Consider the following 13,841-nt stretch of genomic DNA (forward strand, 5'->3'; position numbering starts at 1 on the left):
AGAAGCCACAACTGTATCAAATCATAGTGGATTTACTTAGGTGTCTATATCTGGGTTTATGCCACATAGATAAATACCTGTAGCAGGAACATGCAGACAAATGTCAACTTGGTGAAACTTTAGAAAATATGCAAACCCAACTGGCCTCGTCAGAGGTTCTGGGTATAGAACCTATTAACACCTAGCTGCAAATTCCTCATTTGTGGGAAAAGTTTGGTAATACTTGCCCTGCAGGCCTCACAGGATTGCTGTGACTCAAATGAAACACTGCTTTAGGGCTCCATGAACCCAAGGAAGTAATGCAAAATTGACATTATCTTGTTTCATCTCTGTTTCGTAGAGAATTTGTCTACGGCAGTGGTTCTCAAAACCTGGCTCTAGGACTGGCAGCATCAGCATCACCTGAGAAGTTGTCAGAAATGCAAATTCTCAGGCCCTATCCTAGACCTACTGAATCAAGAACTGTATGGGTAGGTCCCAGCAATAACTGTTTTAATAAGCTCTTCATGTGATTCTGACACACACTAAATTTTGAGAACCACTCCTCCAGGGCAGTGGTTTTTAGCCTGATGGTTTTAGCTCCAAGGGGATATTCGGCAATGTACGGAGACATTTTTGGTTGTCACAGCTGGGAGAGGGGTGCTACTAATATTTAGTGGATAGAGACCAGGGATGCTGCTAAATATCCTACGATGCACAGGACAGGCCCCCACAGGCAAAATATCTGGCCCAAATGTCAACAGTGCTGAGGCTGAGAGAAACTGCTCTAGGGTGAAGGAGAGTTTCTTTCTCTCCTTCCTCAGTGGGTGCTAAAGTATGTCAATTGAATGGACCAATAAAATGCAGCCACACTGTTGATGGTTTTACTTAGCCTCCAATCTCCAGCATCTTCCTAGAATGAGAATCTGAACATATTACTTTCTTATAAGTTTGAGCAATTTCCCAGTCTATAGCATGACTGCTCAGTCCTTTCTAACCCATGTCCCACCAAAAAAGATTTGCCAATCTTTCATTCTGAGCTTGTTTTATGAAATCAAATAATAGATTAGTTTTTTCAAAAAATAAAATCCTTTTTTATATTTGTTTCCTCAAACTTTACACATTCTCTTCCTCCCGACCCCATCACTTTCCATTTGAGAATCACTGTTGTAAAAGTGCAAACTCTTGGCCTGACATTCAAGGCCCTTCAAGAACTGACTCCCACACAGCTTGCCCTGCTCCCTACATCTTATGCTCAGCCTCACCCTAACTGCACTGCTGGTATCTCCCCAAACTGGGCTTATTGTTTCATGCTCCTGGCCTTAGCACATTTTTTTTCTGCACAGAATGCCCTTCATATTTGTTGACTTGTTCCTTTAAAGACCAGTTCAAATGTGACTTCTTTATATCTTTCCATGTACCTTATCTTACTCATTCCTCCATGTATCCTTGGCCAGGAAACCTGGAACTCTTATCATACATGGTTATAATTATAATGGCAACATGGCTGTCTCCTCTGCTGGGAATGGCAGAGCCAGGATTGGAAATCAAGTCTATCTGACTCTGGAGCCAAGTCCTTTCCATTGCACCACACTTCTTACTAGGTAATCCAGGGGCTGATCCAAATGATCTCTAATGGTCCTTTCAATTCTCACAGTGCTTTTCTGGCTTAGATGCTGACTAAACTAAGAAAGAGATAGGGAAGCATTAACAGGACAGATGCTGGTCTGGAAGAATCCAGTGGCTGTGAGGATAAAGACAGTGAGACAGCAGGCAGGATCAGGCTTCATAAATTGTACAGTAGATGTGAGGGTGGTTATTATTAAGTTTGATGACCAATCTAAAGTTTCTATATTTATAGATGGACCAGAAATATAGCCCCCTGAAGGACTGGAAGGCCCCAAGCTGAGACAGATTCATCTGTGAGGAATCCTGTGAGGCTCCAGGTCCACTTCGAAGCTAACATACACGAAAGCCCTTGCTAAACATCCCGGAGCGGTGGTAGCTGATAGAAAGCAGTACTGCAGGTTGCCTTTGCCCCTTCACCCTGCGCTCCACTATGGTTCTCTGTGTCTTTACTCAGCAGAGAGCCTCACCTGAGGGAAGTCAGAATGGAAGTATGGGAGGAAAAGGGTGATGTGGTCAGTTTGTCATCACTTGGCAAGATTGCCTCTCCCTGCTGCAGGGATTCATGGAATCGGCGGATGTTCTGCACATGCTCTTCATGGCGTGATGCCTTGCTTCTTGTGGTACTGCTTCTATCAGGAATAAATGGGGGCAAAATAAATTCCCAACCAATGAGAAAACAAACAATAAATTCGTGACAACAAACAAATCACCCTCCTGACATGGTACCGCAAATCCATCCCCACTACCACAGTTCTGGCTTCATCGACTCAATTGCTTGGATTATAATCATCTCCTGAAAATTCTGTCTTCAGTCTTATTCATTCCCCTTTTATAAATTCTCTACATTATAGCCTCAGTGATTTTTTAAAAACACAGAACTGAAATAACAATAACAACATTTATGGAGTCCTTATTATGTGCCAAGCACTGTTCTAAGCATTCAACATATACTAACCTATTCAATTACTATCATTCCTTTCTAGCTTTGGCTTCTCTTTTTTTATCTTTAGAACAAATTTCAAGTTCCTTAGCATGGTATTCAAGAACTTGATCCCAGCAATAATCATCTTCTTTTTGTTTTTAATTAATTAATTAATTAATATTTATTCATTTAAAAATTAATTAATTTATTTTTGGCTTAGTTGGGTCTTAGTTGTGGCACGTGGGATCTTTCGTTGTGGCACACGGGCTCTTCATTGCGGTGCACAGGCTTCTCTTTAGCTGTGGCGCGTGTGGGCTCCAGAGTGCATGGGCTCTGTAGTTGTGGCACATGGGCTCTCTAGTCGTGGTGTGCGGGCTCAATTGTCCCGCGGCATGTGGGATCTTAGTTCTCCAACCAGGGATCAAACCTGCGTCTCCTGCATTGGAAGGCTGATTCTTAATCACTGGACCATCAGGAAAGTCCCTTCTTCTTTTTAAATAACAGCTTCATTGAGATATAATTCACATACCAAAGAATTCACCCATTTAAAGTGTACAATTCAATGGATTTTAATATATTCAGAGCTGTGCAACCATCAGCACAATCAATTTTAGAATATTTTCATCACTCTAAAAAGAAATCCTACCCCTAACAGCCATTACTCCATACTTCCTCCTCTCCCCTGACCCTCCACCCAAACCTCCCAGCCCTACGCAACTGCTAATCTACTTCCTGTCTCTACAGATTTGCCTATTCCAGATATTTTATATTAATGGGATCATACATATGTGATGTTTTGTGACTAGCTTCTTCCATTTAGCATAATGTTTTCAAGCTTAATCTATGTGGTAGCATATATCAGTACTTCATTCCTTTTCATGGCTGAATAATTTTCCATTGTATAGATATATCACATTTTGTTTATCTACTTATCAGTTGATAGACATTTGGGTTGTTTCTAATTTTTGGTTATTAGGAATAATGCTGCTACACACAATCATGTACAAGTTTTTGTGTGGACATATGTTTTCATTTCTCTTGGGTATATATATAGGAGTGAAAGTACTGGATCATATGGTTACTCTATGTTTAACCTTTTAAGGAACTGCCAGACTGTTTTTCAAAACAGCTGCACCATTCTACATTCCCACAAGCCATGTATGAGGATTCCAATTTCTCCATATCCTCCCCAACACTTGTGATAATTTGTCTTTTTGATTACAGCCATCCTAGTGGATGTGAAATGGTATGTCATTATAGTTTTCATTTATATTTCCCTGATGGCTAATGACATCAAACACCTTTCATGTGCTTATTGGCCATTTGTATATCTTCTTTAGAGATATATCTATTCAGATCATTTGCTTATTTTTTTTATTTTTTTGCGGTACGCGGGCCTCTCACTGTTGTGGCCTCTCCCGTTGCGGAGCACAGGCTCTGGACGCGCAGGCTCAGTGGCCATGGCTCACGGGTCCAGCTGCTCCGCAGCATGTGGGATTTCCCGGACCGGGGCACGAACCCGCGTCCCCTGCATTGGCAGCCGGACTCTCAACCACTCTGCCACCAGGGAAGCCCCACTTGCTTTTTTTTTTTTTTTTGTGGTATGCGGGCCTCTCCCCGCTGTGGCCTCTCCTGTTGCGGAGCACAGGCTCCGGACACACAGGCTCAGCGGCCATGGCTCACAGGCCTAGTGGCTCTGCGGCATGTGGGGTCTTCCCGGAACGGGGCACGAACCCATGTCCCCTGCATCGGCAGGCGGACTCTCAACCACTGCGCCACCAGGGAAGCCCATTTGCTTATTTTTAATTGAGTTATTTGCTTTATATTATTAAGTTGTAAGAACTCTTTATATATTCTGGATACAAGTCTCTTATCAGATCTGTGATTTGCAAATATTTTCTCACATTCTGTGGGTTGTCTTTTCACTTTCTTGGTATCGTTTGTAGAAGGAAAGTTTTAAATTTTGATGAATCCAATTTATATTTTCCTTTGTTGCTTCTACTTCTGGTGTCATATCTAAGGAATCATTGCCTAATCGAAGGTTATAAAAATTTACTATGTTTTCTTCTAAGAGTTTTTATAGTTTTAGCTCTTATATTTAGATATAGGACCCATTTGGAGTTAGTTTTGTATATGGTCTGAGGAAGGGGGTCCCACTTCAGTCTTCTGCTTGTGGATATCCAGTTGTTCCAACACATTTCTTGAAAAAAGACTATTCTTATTATTAAACCATCTTGGCACGTTTGACATCTTGGCATCCTTGGCACATGGGTTTATTTCTGGATTCTCAATTCTATTCTATTGATCTTTATTTCTATCCTTATACCAGTGCTGTATTGTTTACTGTAGCTTTGTAGTAAGTTTTGAAATTGGGAATGTTTTTCTTCCAAGATTGTTTTGCCTATTCTGTGTCCCTTAAATTTCCATATGAATTTTAGGACTAGCTTGCCCATTTCCATAAGGAATCCAGCAGGGACTGTGATACAGGGAGTATGTTGAATCTACAGATCAATTTGGGGAACTGATCTTAACAATATTAAGTCTTCCAATCCATGAACATGGGATATCTTTCCATTTATTTATAACTTCTTTAATTTATTTCAACAATGGTTTATAGTTTTCAGAGAAAACGTTCTGTACTTTTTTGGTTAAATTTATTCTTAAGTATTTTATTCTTTTTGATGCTATTGTAAATGGAATCATCTTTTCAATTTCTTTTTGGATTATTCATTGCTGATGTACAGAAACACAACTGATTTTGTATATTATATTTTAAAAGTTTCTCAGTTTGGGGGTGTGTTGCAGGGAGGGATAAATTAGAAGGTTGGGATTAACATATACACACTACTATATATAAAACAGATCACTGGGAATTCCCTGGTGGTCCAGCAGTTAGGACTCTGTGCTTCCAATGCAGGGGTCACAGGTTTGATTCCTGGTTGGGAGACAGATCTTGCATGCTGCACAGCACGGCCGAAAAAATTAAAAAATTAAAAAAAAAAAAGATAACCAACAGGGACCTACTGTATAGCACAGGGAACTATACTCAATATTTTGTAATAACCTATAAGGGAAAAGAATCTGAAAAGGAATATATATATATATATATATATATATATATATATATATAAATATATATAAAATCACTGAATTACTGTGCTGTACACCTGAAACTAACATGATATTGTAAATCAACTATACTTCAATAAAAATAAAAATTTAAAAAAATTGTAAGAAATTAAAAAGTGTCCCCATTTAAATTTCTAATATGGTAAAAACTGATAGCTATAACCTACAGAAACAAACCTCTTTGAGGTCATCAATAATTTTTAAGAGTATAAGGGGGTTCTGAAGTGGAAATGTTTGAGAACCACTGCTTTATTAAAGTATAACTGGTATATAATAAACTTCACATATTTAAAGTGTACAATATGTATTTTAACATATATGTACCTCTAAGGAAACCATTACCACACACATTAAGATAATGAACATATCCATCACCCCTAAAAGTTTCCTCCTGTCCTTTGTAATTCCTCCCTCTTTCCCGCTCCATTCATCCTGCCTTATCCCTAGGCAACCACTGATTTTCTTTCTGTCACTATAGATTAGTACACATTTTCTAGAATTTTATATAAATGGAATCATATACAATGTACTCTTTGTCTAGCTTGTCTCTCTCAGCATAATTATTCTCTCAGCATAATTATTCTGATATTCCTTTGATTGTCTCACTGATTGGCTATGGTCAACGTAACACCTATAAAATAGATATTGGGATCTAGGATTTCACATACACATGGGATCCCTTCATGCAGAGGGCAGAGGCTCTCTTCATGTGGTAGGAAAGCTACATAACACTGAAATGGGTCTTTGAGTGGCTAAGCAGTATTAGAGTATCTTTCTTGGAATAAAGGGTCTACTCAGTAACTGCTGCTGTAGGAGTGGCTTGTATAAGATCCCTTGCCTTCTCCCTGAGGTAGAGAGAGAGACAAGGAAAAGACTGATGGAGGCAGGGGAATGCCAAATGACACTAGGGCCTGAGGGGAATGGGGTGGAAAGAAGCAATCTTAGTCTTAGATTCTACCCTTTGACAGGATGGAATATGCTCTAGTCCTGATATCCATTTGCATATCCACAGTTGGCTAGGTGAAAAGGGTGGGCCAACTGCTTTTCACAAAATAACCTGGCATGTAGGTTTGGGAGGGGAAGGGTCATGATATGTTTCTCACACAGCTGATGACTGATTTTACGGATGAAGGTTAAGGCCTCTGAGGAAAAGAGAAAAGAGTCCCTTGCACTGAAGCTACCCTTTTTTTTTTTTTTTTGCGGTACGCGGGCCTCTCCCCGCTGTGGCCTCTCCCATTGCGGAGCACAGGCTCCGGACGTGCAGGCTCAGTGGCCATGGCTCATGGGCCCAGCCGCTCTGCGGCATGTGGGATCTTCCTGGACCGGGGCACGAACCCGTGTACCCTGCATTGGCAGGCGGACTCTCAACCACTGCGCCACCAGGGAAGCCCGAAGCTACCCTTTTGATAGCAGTAAAACTTCCCTTTTTTTTTTTCCTAAAAAAAAATTTATTTATTTATTTTTGGCTGTGATGGGTCTTATTTGCAGCATGCGGGATCTTTCATTGCGGCACGCAGGCTCTCTAGTTTTGGCGTGCAGGCTCAGTTGCTCTGCAGCATGTGGGATCTTAGTTCCCCGACCACGGATCGAGCCTGTATCCCCTGCATTGGAAGGCAGATTCTTAACCACTGGACCACCAGGAAAGTCCCTAGTTTCTATCTTATAAAAACTCTTTTCATAGGATCTTGGGGTTCCCAGGGGTTATGAAAGAAGGTCAATTGTCTTTCCCTGTCTCTCATTTCTTCCTCTAATAAAGGAAAGAGAGAAATGACAAGCTAGTTTGCACACTTCCACTCTTGACCCCATTTCCTTCTATCATAAAGAAATCACTCACCTCCCAGGAGAGGAGAAATCAACCTCCTTTGATGAGGTGTGAACAAGTTGTTCTGGAGTCTGTCCTGCAATGCAGCCAGGGAATGCACCATACATATCAGAGGCAGGGAAGGAAAAGGTACTATATATTGGGATCTGTAGAAGCAAAGAGAAAAATAGCACACTTGTTGCCACAAATCCTTTTGGAAAAAAGCAGTATAAATAAATTTGTAAAATTTATCGTATGCATATAATTTATTATTTTCTATGTATTTGAACACTGTACTAAGCAAGGTACATGCATTTTCTCGTTTAAACATCACAATCTTATGAGGTAGGTACTATTATTATCCCCATTTTACAGACTACATTATCAGACTGCTTTTTTTAATTTTTAAAAAACATTTAATTAATTAATTAATTTTTGCCTGCATTGGGTTTTTGTTGCTGAGCGTGGGCTTTCTCTAGTTGTGGCAAGCGGGGGCTACTCTTCGTTTCAGTGCACAGGCTTCTCATTGTTGTGGCTTCTCTTGTTGCCGAGCGCGGGCTCTAGGCACGCAGGCCTCAGCAGCTGTGGCTCGTGGGCTCAGCAGTTGTGGCTCGTGGGCTCTACAGCTCATGCTCAGTAGTTGTGGTGCACAGGCTTAGCTGCTCCATGGCATGTGGGATCTTCCTGGACCAGGGATCAAACCCATGTCCCCTGCATTGGCAGGCGGATTCCCAACTGCTGCGCCATGAGGAAGCCCTCAGACTGCTTTTTAAAGGCTGTTTTATTTTTATTTATGCTCTTGTTTCCTCCACTAGTTTGTGAACTCCTGGCTGGACATCTTACATTTTCCTTACATGTGAGGATAATCTGGCTGTGATATTCCTTGTCTCACGATTACCAGGGTTGATGTAAAGAAAAGACCCTCCTATATGGGGACTATTTAAACTCTTTGTCATTTTTCTCACACATGCATTTATTCACTCATTCATTCATTTGATATTTACTGATGCCCACTTTACCAAACCCTGGGCCAGGCATGCGTGACAGACAGATGAGTAAAACACAGTCTTTGCCTTGATAGAGCTCTCCTATCTGGGACAGCCTGGGAAAGTCTCCTTTCCTTTACAGTTAAACTCCCTGAAAGAGTTGTCTGTACTTACTATCATCAATTCCCCTCCTCCCATTCTCTTTTAATTTTTTTTAATAGACCAATGATTTTAATGTAACAGAGTTTTTTTTTAAAAAGTTAATCCAATGTGGTTTCAGATTCCACACTGCAACTAATCTTACTTTATTTAAAAATTGAGATTTAATTCACATATTATAAAATTCACCCTTTGAAAGTGTTCAATTCAGTGGTTTTCAGTATATTCAGAATTGTGCATCCATCACCACCATGTAATTCCAGAAATTTTCACCCCAAAAAGGTCATGAGGTCATTATGAGACACAAATGTATTCTGTATGCTGGAAAGTACCAAACACATGTAAATTATCTTCTTATAGGTTTTGCTCAGTAGAACCCTTACTGGTTAAGGACGTGAATCAGGATACATACCAGTGATCCTGAGGTCTCCATCCCACGTCTTGCTTGCCTTTCTTCTCTGAAGTGCATCAAACTCTCCAAAGGGGAGATGGCAACTTTTATCTGCCCTTGGCACTCTCCACTGAAGTCTGTGATGTTGTACCAGCCACAGACAAACTGGAAGCCAGAGAGAAGTGGGGAGAGGTCCACTGAGGCAAAGCCAATCACCCTCTCCTCACCTGTGGGGGAAAGAGAAGAGCTGGGCAATGTGGCTGGGCATGTCCTGCCACTGAGATTCGAGGTGGCACACAGAGAAACTGATTTAGAGGATGGGAAGGTTCAGTGATTCCACAATCAACAGAAAAGACAGATAATGAGGATGAGAGACTGGCAACCACAGCCTGCTTTCTAACTACTGTAAGTTCCCTTTTTGTATGGCAGGGAAAAGCTGGCAGGGTTGAGTTCTGTCCTCTTGATATAGGCAACTAGAAAACACCCCTTAAACATAAGAAACACTTGTTCTTTTCCCTATGTTATCACGTCTCACTGATTTTCCTTAGGGCAGTGGCTCTTGAAAGAAATCATTTGAAAGACCATCACCCTTGGAATTATGAGGGATTTGCATTTTCTTATTTTTACTTGTCTGTATTTTCCAAATTTTCTATAACATACATATGTATTATATTTAATTAAGAACAAGAGACATAATTCACCAAAAAAAGGACAAATAACCCCCTAGAAAACCAGTACAGGGTGCAAAATGAGCTTGGGCTATGGCCGCTCAGTTTTTGTTTTTGTTTTTTGGCCACATTGCACGGCTTGTGGGATCTTAGTTCCCTGACCAGGAATTGAACCTGGGCCACAGCAGTGAAAGCTACGAGTCCTAACCACTGGACTGCGAGGGAATTCCCTCAGGCCGCTCTTAATGACAGAGAGCGAGTAATCTGTGGGATTACCTCTAACATACATATGTGTTCCCAGAACCATCAGTGCCATGGTTTTACTTGGTTAGAAAAAGAAAAGGATTGGCAAATTGTCAACATGGTGTGAACTTATTTTTACAACCAAGTAAGACAGAGTTCATACCTCCTTTATGCCAAACTTTGAAGACCAGAGTTTGTCGTGGATCCAAAAGAAGCTCTTTAGACAGCCTATTAAGAAAAACAACCACCATAGATTAACTGTGTAGGAAGCTCCTCTAGTATGAAACTCAGACTTGAAGAACACCTTATAGTTGAAAAACACTTTTCTAGCATTTTCATTTCATGTTTATGATCATCTTCTAGGATATATTTTTATCTTCACAGTTAAAAGGAGGGAATAGAAGCTCAGAGAGGTGAAGTAACCAGGAACTTGTCAAGACCTAAAAACAAGCAACCGTGATGTAGTATTCTTCCCCCTACCCCCCTACCCCGTTTTATTGAAGCAGGTAAGGATTCTTCTTATGCCTTGTGGTGGTGCGTGGAGATGGTGAGAAGAGAGGAAAGAGTGTTTATTGAGTACATACCTTGGGCCAGCCACGGTGCCAAGTGTTTCTTATACATGTAATCTACACAAAAACCTATGACATGGACATTATTATCCTTGTTTTACAGATGATGAAGCTGGGCTCAGAGATGTGAAGTCAGTTTTTCAAGGTCACATAAGAGTCAGTAAGTGGTAGAGCTGTGATTTGAACCCCAGTTTGCCTGACTCCAGAGCCACACTGTGCAGAGGCAAGGCACCAAAATAAGAAAGTACCCAACTTTCTTACCAGGTTAAAGAATTCAATGTGGAATTCACTGAGCACCTCTAATATATTTTATATGAAGTGAATTGTATAGTTTTAAACTACAAAGCAGGTACCCTTGCTCCAGGTGAGCAAGATGGAGAACCAGAAAAACTAAGAGACTTAATTTCCTTCTCCAGACTCCACTGGGGAACTGAAGAGAGCCAACTTCAAGACCAGTGAGAGGCACTGTGCTAACTTGGAACAAATACTGTGTCAGAGATTTGAATTCTAGCCGGGGGTCAAAATATCCACCTCTGAATTCTAGCTCTCCTAGTATCACCTGAGTGCCCCTGAGCACTCAGTCTCTTTGAGCCCTGATTTTCCTACCTGTTAAACGGGATATTATTATCTACCTACAAGGTTTCTACGAGGATCAAATGAAACAATTTTGTGATAAAGAAATTGCCAACAGCACCATCATTCATTTTTCTTCTAATCTTGTCTCTGTTACCAACAGACTATGTAACCTCCTTGGGCCACAGTCTCCGCAACTGTATAGTAAGGGGATGAAATGAGGTGATTGTTCATGTTGCTTTAACAAGTTAGTAAAGTTAGGTTCTGAATGAACAAATCACCCTCACTTAGAAGCTCAGCCCTCTGGTCACCTATCTTTTGAGGCAGATTTGATATTTCAGTACTGGCCACTATGGCCAGAATATCTATAATTTCCAGTAGCTCACCATAGACAGTACTGAGTTGTCACTGTAGTTATAGCTCCTGACTCAAGTCAACCACTCAGATTTCACAACACTGAACATGTGAGCAACTGCTGAGACTCGATTAGGTACATAAACACTGTGAGAAAACAGCAGATCAGATACCATGTGGCATGGCTGGTGCTGGTGGACAAGAATTAAACTTTGCAAAAGGTGATTCAGTGTAAAGATAATAGTAACAATAATTAGTAATAGAATCCCACTTTTAATGATAATGCAACAGGTAACAGAAGAAAAGGGAGGAGAGCCTGGTACCACAGCATTGGGCCTCTGTACCAGCCCCTGACCTCCGAGCTGCACTGCCACATGGTTGACAGGACTCCATCTCCCCCTTTTTTTGAGCTTCCAAAGGAGATCTGTCATTTGTTATGTACCTACCACGTACCAGGAGGTAATTTCCCTAAATGTCATGTAATTTGGACCTCCTAATAACCCTGTCAAAATTACCTCCACTTTACAGATGAGGAATCTGAGGCTCAGAGATGTTATGTAACTTGTTCACACAGCTAGTAAATGACAGAGATGGGGTATGAGGCCAAGTCTCTCTAGTTCCAAGCCCTGGTTCTTTCCACGGCACCAGAAATCTTTTCCAAGAATGTATAATCCACAGCCTTTCCTGAGATCAGTCCTCTCTGCCTTCTTCACCTAGATAGCTTGCATACATTCTTCCACACTTAGCTGAGGGGTCTTCAGGGACTGTCTTAATCGATAACCTTTAATTCCCACTGCCCAGAACAGAGCAGAGCATATAAGAGGTCTTCACTGAATAATTTTTGAGTTGTACTGAGCAGAGTTAAAACACACCACAACAAAACCTTTAAACCACCACTAGCTGTGAATTCATAAGCATTAGGATTAAATAACTGTTTGATAAGGAAAGCATTCTCCAACTCTGCTCAATATTGTTGTGTCTGTTACATTCCTCACTCTGAATTTGTCTCTTGGAACAAAAAGCAGATTTTGGAAGGCTGATGGAACATCATAAAATACAAACCTTGATTGCTGTTGAAAATTCCAGATGGGGGAATCTGTGTTTTCAACCACTGGGGTGTAGATAGGAGATGGCTCATCAGCTGTTGTGAAGGATACACAACAACTGGGTATTGATACTTTCCTCTGTGTCAAGGGGCTCCCTGAAATAGAAAAGAGTGGAGTGACTATACTTTAGGGTACCAAAAAGAATGTGTTGGAAGCCTCTCATTATACAAGTACAAGAAGAACCATTCTTAGCTCTCTCCTACCTTTGGGTCTTTCTTTGAGCTATTCCCTGTGTCTGAAATGTTTCTGCTACTGAAACTGTTATTTCAAGGTTCAGTTCATAAATACTACCCAGCAAGAAACAACTTCTTCCATCTCCTTGTACTCTGTGGGATGATGGAAGATATTGGATTAAGAGGCAAAAGACAGAACTGCAAAGAGCCTGGACTTACAAGTCAGATGATCAATGATTAGCTCTGCCATACACATTCTGTGTAACCTTGGGCAAGGCCTATCTAGGCCACCACTTCCTCAAATGGGGCATATGATACACCTCCTCAGATGTTGTAAAGATTAAAAATAAATAATAGTAGGTAACACTTATATAACACTTACTATGTGCCAGGCACTATTCTAAGAACTATACATGTATTAACTCATTTAATCATTACAACAAACCTATGAGGAAGATATTATTATTATTGCCATTATATAGATGAAAAAACTGGGGTACAGAGAGATCAAACAGTTATTAAGTGGTCACACATTTACTAAATGGTAAACTGAGAGTCAAATTCAAGCATTCTGGCTCTAGAGTCCAAGCTCTCAGCCATTGCCTGTATTGCCTCCACTAGAGTTAAATGAATGTAAAACACTGAGTACTGTGCTGATGCTAATTTTACAAGATCAGGTTTCCAATGTGGGAGACTCAGTCATTTATTTTCTCTTAAAACAATGTAAAATGAAGACGGATGACAATACTAGATAGTCTAACTCAGCTGTCCAACAAGATAACCACTAACCACAGGTGGCTATTTTACTTTAAATTAGTGAAAATTAAATAAGATTAAAAATTCTGTTTCTTAGTTACACTAGCTATATTTCAAGCACTCAATAGCTACATGTGGCTAATGGCTACCATACTGGACAGTAAAAATGTAGAACATTTCCATCACAGTACAAAGTTCTTTTCGACAGTGATGAATAACACAGACTCTACATAATGTAGTAGACTCTATACATTCCATAAGATCCCTTTCAGCTCTAAAATGATATGACTCAGGATTACAGACGAAGGAAAGAGAAAGGAAAAAAATAAGTATGTCTTAAATATTATTTACGTGATCCAGAGGAACAAATTCTGTATGTGGACTCTAAATGGTTTGTCTTCTT

General features: G+C 40.5%; 1 protein-coding gene and 2 long non-coding RNA genes across 6 annotated transcripts in view; 2 read left to right on the forward strand and 1 right to left on the reverse strand.

Moving 5' to 3' along the window:
- Nucleotides 1-2,100, forward strand: part of LOC137230608 (uncharacterized) — a 60,479-nt gene extending 58,379 nt beyond the window's left edge. The window contains exons 2-3 of the long non-coding RNA XR_010946186.1: nucleotides 341-470; nucleotides 1,841-2,100. This is a non-coding gene — a long non-coding RNA (uncharacterized lncRNA). The remainder of the gene's footprint in view (nucleotides 1-340; nucleotides 471-1,840) is intronic.
- C2CD3 (C2 domain containing 3 centriole elongation regulator) overlaps nucleotides 1-13,841 on the reverse strand; it is a 128,752-nt gene that overhangs the window by 24,617 nt on the left and 90,294 nt on the right. For all 4 annotated transcript variants that reach the window (XR_010946177.1, XM_067750297.1, XM_067750298.1 and 1 more), the window contains exons 25-29: nucleotides 12,466-12,604; nucleotides 10,071-10,135; nucleotides 9,018-9,223; nucleotides 7,494-7,627; nucleotides 2,076-2,237 (exon numbers count right to left, since the gene is read on the reverse strand). Coding sequence is in view for 3 of the 4 variants with exons in the window: in XM_067750297.1 (XP_067606398.1) it covers nucleotides 2,076-2,237; nucleotides 7,494-7,627; nucleotides 9,018-9,223; nucleotides 10,071-10,135; nucleotides 12,466-12,604 (706 nt within the window). In the remaining variant the exon portion in view is untranslated. The remainder of the gene's footprint in view (nucleotides 1-2,075; nucleotides 2,238-7,493; nucleotides 7,628-9,017; nucleotides 9,224-10,070; nucleotides 10,136-12,465; nucleotides 12,605-13,841) is intronic.
- LOC137230609 (uncharacterized) overlaps nucleotides 9,219-13,841 on the forward strand; it is a 76,042-nt gene continuing 71,419 nt past the window's right edge. Inside the window, exon 1 of the long non-coding RNA XR_010946187.1 lies at nucleotides 9,219-10,413. This is a non-coding gene — a long non-coding RNA (uncharacterized lncRNA). The remainder of the gene's footprint in view (nucleotides 10,414-13,841) is intronic.

The sequence above is a fragment of the Pseudorca crassidens genome, chromosome 9 (assembly GCF_039906515.1).
Source record: "Pseudorca crassidens isolate mPseCra1 chromosome 9, mPseCra1.hap1, whole genome shotgun sequence".
NCBI lineage: Eukaryota > Metazoa > Chordata > Mammalia > Artiodactyla > Delphinidae > Pseudorca > Pseudorca crassidens.